The sequence below is a fragment of the Osmerus mordax genome, chromosome 5 (genome assembly GCF_038355195.1).
Source record: "Osmerus mordax isolate fOsmMor3 chromosome 5, fOsmMor3.pri, whole genome shotgun sequence".
Lineage (NCBI taxonomy): Eukaryota > Metazoa > Chordata > Actinopteri > Osmeriformes > Osmeridae > Osmerus > Osmerus mordax.
This window is the reverse complement of record NC_090054.1, coordinates 6,244,785-6,252,911: the sequence shown is the minus strand read 5'-3', so window position 1 is coordinate 6,252,911 and position 8,127 is coordinate 6,244,785. Positions and strand designations below refer to the sequence as shown.

The 8,127-nt window shown below is 43.8% G+C and overlaps 2 protein-coding genes across 2 annotated transcripts; both read right to left on the bottom strand.

Annotated features, from left to right (window-relative positions):
- Nucleotides 1-2,345: 2,345 nt before the first annotated feature.
- LOC136943446 (neuropeptide Y receptor type 4-2-like) lies at nt 2,346-3,873 on the bottom strand. The gene has a single exon (XM_067236772.1). The coding sequence runs from the start codon at nt 3,852-3,854 to the stop codon at nt 2,346-2,348; it is 1,509 nt and encodes a 502-aa protein (XP_067092873.1). The 5' UTR covers nt 3,855-3,873.
- A 2,954-nt stretch (nt 3,874-6,827) lies between these two features.
- si:ch73-288o11.4 (beta-microseminoprotein) lies at nt 6,828-8,120 on the bottom strand. Its single transcript, XM_067236928.1, has 4 exons — nt 8,039-8,120; nt 7,775-7,883; nt 7,226-7,328; nt 6,828-7,090 (listed from the first exon to the last, which is right to left on the bottom strand). Exons 1-4 carry the CDS (start codon nt 8,039-8,041, stop codon nt 6,976-6,978), a joined length of 330 nt encoding a protein of 109 aa, XP_067093029.1. The 5' UTR covers nt 8,042-8,120; the 3' UTR covers nt 6,828-6,975.
- Between the last annotated feature and the right edge of the window lie 7 nt (nt 8,121-8,127).

The window sequence follows — 8,127 nt, the reverse complement described above, 5'->3', positions numbered from 1 at the left end:
TATATGTGAGAGAACAAAGGTTGTTCCCTTGCCGAAGGCAAAGCACACCCAATAAGAATACGTAGAAACACTTAAGGTGGCTTGGTGGCTTGGCCACCAATAATAAATAAGTCATAGACTATTCTTGTGAATTTCGTAATCATTTACATTTAGTCATTTAACAGACGCTCTTATCCAGAGCGACTTACAGTAAGTACAGGGACATTCTCCCTCATAGAGAATCAGACTGGTAATCTGTCACTTGTTACATTACAGGTTGCTGCCCCTATTCATCTACCAAGACAGTCTTGAGAGATAGCCTTAATCTCATTGGCCCTGAGTTGATTTGCCAGTGTCCAAATTCCTGATTGCAAAGATGATGGTTTTAGCAGTAATCCCACACATGGAGAGAGCAATTATGCAACACCGCACTAGATTATTTCCACCTTCTGTGAAGACGTGTGTCATCCCTTTTCTGGTCTTTGCAACACTAGAACTACAAGAATAACTGTCTGTCTTGGAGAATGTAAATGTTTCTAGCAGTTGAGTGTGATGTGTTTGCGTGTGTGCCTACCTTCAGGCTTGCATACAAATAGTCTTGTTACCAGCCAAATTAGAATGCCTTGATGTTCAAATGAAACAAACAAGTACTATGTGTTCGGGGCAGTTTGTATCCAATTCTCCAGGAGGCCATGCCATAGAAATAAATTAATTTGCTTTACTAAGAATAATATTTTACGGTGTCTGATCTGATTGTCTTTAACTTTTTGTAGCCTGAACTGGTTCTATTGGAGAGAGATGAAGGGGGTGGAGATGTTAGGTCACTGATTGTTGTGAGACTAGATGGCAGCAGAGATTAAATAAAGATGTAATAATGTAATCTGGCTCTTTCACGAGATTCTCAAATGTCTATTCTTGATGACTCGATGACTGTCCAGTTCAGTTTGGTCTCCAAGCAATCTCTCACCATTTTCCTATAGCCCCAACCCATACTTCTCCTTGACATTCCAGAATCCATTTATATTTAGTTTCAGGTTAATTTACCCCAATAAGTCTCTACCACATCTTTCTAATTAAAAGTGATTGTATCCTCGCTTTCATAGTTGTCCTAGCCTAAAGTTCAAATCATCTGAAGGCCTAATGACATCATAACCCTGTGTGTAGAGTTAGACTAATGTAATCTGACTGCTAGCCTGCTTTTTTTTCTCCATTAACCTTAATGTCCTGGAGGAGCTGCGCTGTGGTGGGTGGGTTTTGGTGCTCCGGGAGTTTGCAGCTGTAGGGAAGAGGGTTCATACGCTGGTGATGGATAGACTGTCCCTCTTACGTAACAGATTTACATCTTTATCTCACACAATGGGATGTTACAGATTGGCCGACAACAAAAACTACCAACATAGTATTATTGAACTGTGTCCTTAATGGATAGTGAGTAAATCAATTAATTGTGAATTCTGATACCACTTCTGATATCTCCATGATGAAATATGTCATGCACTTTTTCCACCTGCCCTAGCTAGGTTTATATGAATACATTAATTAGATTACTTAACTATTCATGTCATTTTGGCATTGTGTACATGGATCACATTTTCCATATTTATTGTTATACAATACAGATTCAACACATAATATTGCACAATAATGCACTCTAGATAACACTCTATGATATTATTGAGACTGTCCTTCCCTCACTGTATACTCTAACACCTGTAAACAAAATGCTGCTGTGAACAAATGAAAACCAACTGATACAACACAACATTCCTTTTATAACTTCAAGAACTAAATCCTAACATGGAATGCAGAACTGACCAAGCTATTTAAAAACACCATCCTTCCACAGGGTAGAGAAAGAGCAGAGAATGAGCATGTGGTAAAAATACTAAATGCTGACTCACAGAAAAACGCATCACAACATTACATTTTAGCAACTTGTTATACAAAACTGACATTTCACAATTACACACTGCATTGCAGTGTCATGCATACACAGTGTTGCACATTGCAGTTCAGCCATTGATAGTAACACAAATGGTTTTGTTGAAGCATTAAGCTCATACATTCTACTACTGCAGAACTGTTCTTCCAGCCCTGTTCCTGGAGAGCTACTGTCCTTTTTCAGCACACCTGATTCTAATCAGCTGGTTGAAAATTAGTCTAACGGGGGTTGGAGCAAAAACCTACAGGATTCCCTATGGATTCTCATAGCTCTCCTGGTCCAGGGTTGGAGATCCCTGTACTTCGATGTGGGGGTTGAGGGCAGACTCGAGGGCAGAGGTTGACTTGAGGCCACATGCAGTCAACTGACTAAAAGTCGACCTGGCTTCCTCAAAAAGAAGGGCATGGAATCCAGTCCTTGGTCCTCAAACAGAGTTGTTCCTACAGTTGATTTGCAGCGAGGTGCGAGACACCTCTGTGTGCACGGTGGACATGGGGAAGTGCTCATAGTCTTCCACTAGTGGCTGACAGCGGCAGTGCAGTAGCGTCTCCCTGACCTCCTGCCTGAAGTTGGAATTGAGGAAGCCATAGATGATGGGGTTGATGCAGGTGGAGGACATGGCCAGCAGGTGGCACAGCGAAAACAACAGGTCGTGGTGACAAACGGGCAAGGCTTCCTGGTACCAGTCCGAAACAACGTTAAACATTGTCAGTGGCAGCCAGCAGAGGGCAAAGGCTGTCACCAGGGCGACTAGCATGACGTTGACTCGCCGACTGTGAGTCATACGCTGGTTCTCCGGGGTCCTGGCCCGATCCAGCATTTCCTGGCGCTGACGGAGACGCACAAAAACTCTGATGTAACAGAGCAGAACCAGCAGCAGTGGGCCGCAGTACTGAAACACCAGCAGCCAGGTGGTATATGCCAGCTTCTGCTGCTGGGATGGCCAGTGCTCCAGACAGGCCTCCATGTGAGAGGAGGGCTGGGGGAACGAGAAGAGTCTGGGGGGTGGGGACGGAGATGTTGTGGGGTCAGAAGGAGGTTGACGATGGGAAGAGGGCCAGAGGGGAGCAGAAGACTGGGGGTAGGAAGAGGGATCAGAGTGGGAAAAGAGCTGCAACTGGGGCTGAAGAGAGGGAAGAGGCTGAATCTGGGGGTAGAGAGAGGACTGGGTATAAAGAAGGGGTTGAAGCTGAAAGGGAGGCTGATGCTTGGCATGGCTCTGAAGCTTGGGCTGAGATTGAGGCTTGAAATGAGGCTGGGTCAGGTTGGCATAAGGCTCATTTGTGAGCAGGTGGAAAGCCATGAAAGGCAGTGAGGTAAAGCTGGCAAGCATCCAGATGATGATCACAGCCACGTAGGCCTGCGGGATGCTGGGCTTCCAGCCGGAGGGGTTGATGATCAGCTGGTGTCTCTCCAGGGCAATGAGCACCAGTGAGAGGACAGACACGGTGACAGACACACACTGGATGAAGGGCACCAACCTGCAGAGCACAGACCCGAACACCCAATGGTCCATGAGGGTGTAGGTGACAGTGAAGGGGAGGCAGAAGGCACACATCATGATGTCCGATACAGACAGGTTGGCGATGAGGATATTGGTGACGTTGGCTCTCTCCCGGCGACGGGCGATGATGCAGATCAGGCAGCAGTTTCCCACAAGGCCCAACAGCATGGTAAAGCAGTAACACACTACCAGACACACAGTCACCGAAGGGGACAAATGGCACCACTCTGCTGTCTCAAGTGAGAGGTGACCTGGAGGGAAGGATGGGGTGTTGTTCCCTATCCACATCTCCTCCAGCACAGCCTGGCCTCTGCTTATGCCATCCTGCTCCCATACCAGGGATTGGTGGAGGGACCCATTGAAGGGGAGGGACATGCTCCTGTTGATGGCTGGGGATCGGTGGAAGGACTCGTTCAATGGGGGAGGCATGCTCTGGTTGGTGGCCAGGGATTGGTTGAGGGGCCGATTCCCAATGAAGGGCAGGAATTGGCTTTCACTCCCCCTCCAGGACATCTCAGCAGAGGTCAAGAGTCATCTGAACCTTAATGTCAATCCTCTTCAATCACAGCCTCCAGCAGATACACATCTCTTGAGAGACAGAGTTAGAAAGAGAGAGTGAAAGAAAGGAGAGAGTAAGTGAAAGTCTGAGAGACAGAGAGAAAGAAAGATAGAAAGACAAAAGTGAAAGAAGGAAGAGAAAGTAAAAGAAGGAAAAGAAAGACAGAAAATATAGAAAGAAAGAGGGAAAAATACCTAAATAAATATACTAGGGTATTATTTATCAGGGCAGGAGAACCTACTACCACATCATATTTATGGGAAGGAGTTATGGGAAGGATGAGACACTCCACAATGACATTGGAGAACTTGCCCATGCAAATAGTATAATTGTCTGACAGTGGACCTTAAGCAATCTCTTTCTCTATCTGTAAAGGTATTCACTGGGATGTCACATTAACAAAGACAAACTGTACAATAACACCCTGACGACCACACAATGATATTCTTTCTATTGAGGTAAGATTTTTTGAAAATAGGTAGTGATGGCCCAGAATAATACCAATACAATAATTATGTTGTTACAGCCCACATAATAGCACTTCTTAGAATACGAATGAATTTCTGCTCAGAGGTGTTTGTCTTGGCCTGTGTTCTGCATATTAGTTCAATTGACACCTTAACCCAAACATTCTCTGGATGTGATAAATGTGTTCACATCCAGAGAATGTGATAACTTTAGTTTTTATAGTAAAACTGCTCATACAGTGTTGTATGTCCAAGTGCCGAGGCAGGTGGTGTTAATCCAGAGATTCTGGATTTTTTCCTGTAAAACCTCCTGAAGGCTGCAACGTTGGAAGGCTAATAAGAATGTGTTATTCTCCAGTAATGGCCACTACTCAATCAGTCACTCTGCCATCCGTCTCCATGACATCACTCATGATGCCTGAACACAGATTGGAACACAGGGAGGGGAGGGGAGAGCTCAGATCTTCACCAATTCATAAGGGAAATGCATAATTACTGTAATATGACCATGAACCCAAAGCGACAAGCACTCATGAACCTGTTCATCAAAATGACAGCCAGTTTGAATAAATCCATATGGAACTCATTAACTAATCTTTGATCTACAACATGTGCAATGCCACAAAGAGATGAACCCCCTCAGTCCAACTGCTGCCTGTTAAAGAGGCCACTGAGTGGAGGCTCATGGTAACCAGTATGAAGCTGGACCCAACCCTATACTGTTTCATTGTGTACTTTATGTCCACAGAGCCAGAGATGGTCTGGTCTCAGAAAGATCACATCTACTGTAACACACTCAATTTCATTCACTTTATTAATCCTGTAAGAAATTCATGGAAATTCATATCTCTGAAGTGTGTGTGAGGGCACCCTGACCTGACATCTCTCCCTTAGTAAACCCCTTCCCTGCTGCTTCTCCTCTTTTCCCCTCTCATCTTTCCTGTCTCTGTTGCTTCCTGTCTCTAGCCTCTTCTCTCCTTTTTTTCCTTTCTCTACAGATTTTCCCCTTTCTCTCCGTTGTGCCTATCTCATTCTTCTCGTTCACAGTAGGAGGTGGGGTGGTTGGAGCTGGACAAAGGCAGAGCCAGGTCAACATCCATCTCTGTACCTGTAGAGAATGGCTCACCATCATTGAGATGAGAGGTGATATAATTACAAACTGTTCCTTTTGCTCACCAATGAATGAATGCAAAGCTAGTCTTAGTTCACCACTAGCACTTATAAACGCTTCATAAACATAAGCTCAGGCAAAGTGGTGCCTTTTCTTTTTATAAGCAGCTGTTCTCTGAGACTGGGTTGTTCCGGGATATTGTCCTGGTTAAACCATAAACACACACCCTGACGGTCCCTCTGTATAACATCTCCTATTGGAATATCTGGTGTGAGTGTGAATTTGTGTGTGTGTGTCTCCAAGACCATCCAAAGAAAGGGAGCCTGTATTCATCCACTTGTCCATATAAGAGAAAATTCTGAGAATGTATTGACAAATGAAACCACCCTATAGTTAATCTTCATTCTCGTAATTAACTTCTTGTAATTGGAAAATGCATAATAGACACAGAGGAGTAATTTATCTTTCAGGCTCTTTCATCTCTGTCAAATGAAGAGGTGTGAGAAAAGACAGATAGCTGAATGAGCCAGGCAGGAGAGCTGAGCTCTTGAACAGTAGCACACACCTCTGGCACTTTCCACAACCATCTCATACATCTGGAGGCATGAAGTGTTTGTCTGCTGTCACTCTTATCTCTGTTTTTATGTCATCTTACTTAATAAGATTCTACAGTACATCTACAGCACAGTGACCTGTGAGGTACAGTACAAATCTGTATTAAAACCAGTGTCCCAATCCACATCTGAAATGCATCAATGTTGTGCTGTAAAAAAAACAACATTCTAGAGCTCAGCATGAGAAGGGAATAGGACTGATAAATAAGTGTGATAAGAAAAGACAAGTAAAAGAAAGACTCACCTGGGCTGTGTGTGTATGATGCTTTCTCTAGGAAGGCTAGGTGTGTGTGATAAGGAAAACAGGTGGCAATCCACAGCAACTGGTGGGAGAAAACGGACTGACTCTCTCCAGTGCATGTGTGTGTGAGAGAGAAAGAAAAGAGAGAGGCAGAAAGAGAAAGAAAATGAGGGAGAGCTTACATCAGAAAGGTCCCAGATTGCCTGAAGAGCAAAAGCTAACCAGGATGTATACTGCCACACTGTGGTGAAAAAGGATAACCATGCACAACACACACACACACACACACACACACACACACACACACCACACCACACAGATCTAAATGGACTGAAAGGGAGTGGAATAAAACGGACAAAGACAGCATTTTCTGAATGCAAATCAGTTACATTGATTCAATGTATTCCTTCTGGGGTGTCAGGAACATGATTAGATTAGATTATACTTTATTTGTCATTGTGCAGTAAAACCATACAACGAAATGTACTTGTGCAGCAACAAGGTAATAATGATCATCAAAATAGTTTCCTTTGGCTACCAATGGCTTACAAAACAAGTCTAGACAGGACTGCACTCCTTTGTCTTGTCTGACTTCAGGACCATTTTGGCAGAGCAGGCATCCCTGTTTACAACCAGTTCACACTGAGGAGGAACATCTATTGCGTCAGGGATCCTAAGAGAGAGGGAGAGAGGGGAGGGACAGGAGAGAAAGAGAAAGGAAGGAGTGAGAGTGTGTACATGTGTAAGTGAGTTAAACCACTTAAAGTAAAAGGGGGACTGAGACATCATGGTGGTGTGGATATCTTACTTGCTGCAGCAGCCAATGCCTTCTTCAGAGCAGGAACACTCGTAGCAGTTCTTCACCCATTCAGAGCCAAACTCATGCTCAACACCCTCCTTATCCACACAACCTACTCAAACACAAATTCATGGGTCAACATCTGACTCACAGGTTACATGACACATTCATAAAGACACAGTTCAGTAGCACCTGGAACACTTTGGCACCAGGTTAGTCCAAAAAAAAAAAAGTTAATCGGTGGCATCTAGAGATTTGCTTCCTCACCCCTTCTAACGCATAAGAACACTTTAGAAATGTGTAGTATCAGTTAGACTCTCAATGGAAGTTGTGAGGAATAACAGTCAACTTTTCTGGTAGATATTTGTTAATGTGCAGACATGGGACAGATATCAGTTACAGTAAAATATGAAGTGTTTGATTTGCCTCTCAGTTACCACCTAGGGACTGACCCATTGGTTGTATTCTCAGGGCAAATCAAATGGCATAGAACAATGTAATTAACAGTAGACCTAGTTGAAAGTGTAAATTGTCCAAGGTCTATTTGTAAGGACTCACCTTTAGGTTGGCTCTTAACATCTTTGTTCTGCAATTCCTGAAAGTAGCAGTCAGCTTGACACATAACCATCACTGCCAGCACACACACAACCACTCGCAGAAGAGGACCCTGACACAAAGACAGTATCACTGTTACTGATGTGCACCATTATTATTATCATGTAGCTGAATCCTTAATTCTAAGTCAATTTGAACATTCCAAACTAACATTTTGTGCCATTCAGCAATACAAGCAGCCCCAACAGCGAATCCCCAGGTACTTACCATGCTGTGTTATTGAAGCTACAGTAGAAGCTGAAATGTATGCTTTCTCTGAGCCACCAGCTTTATATCTTTACCTTTCTCTGATGAAT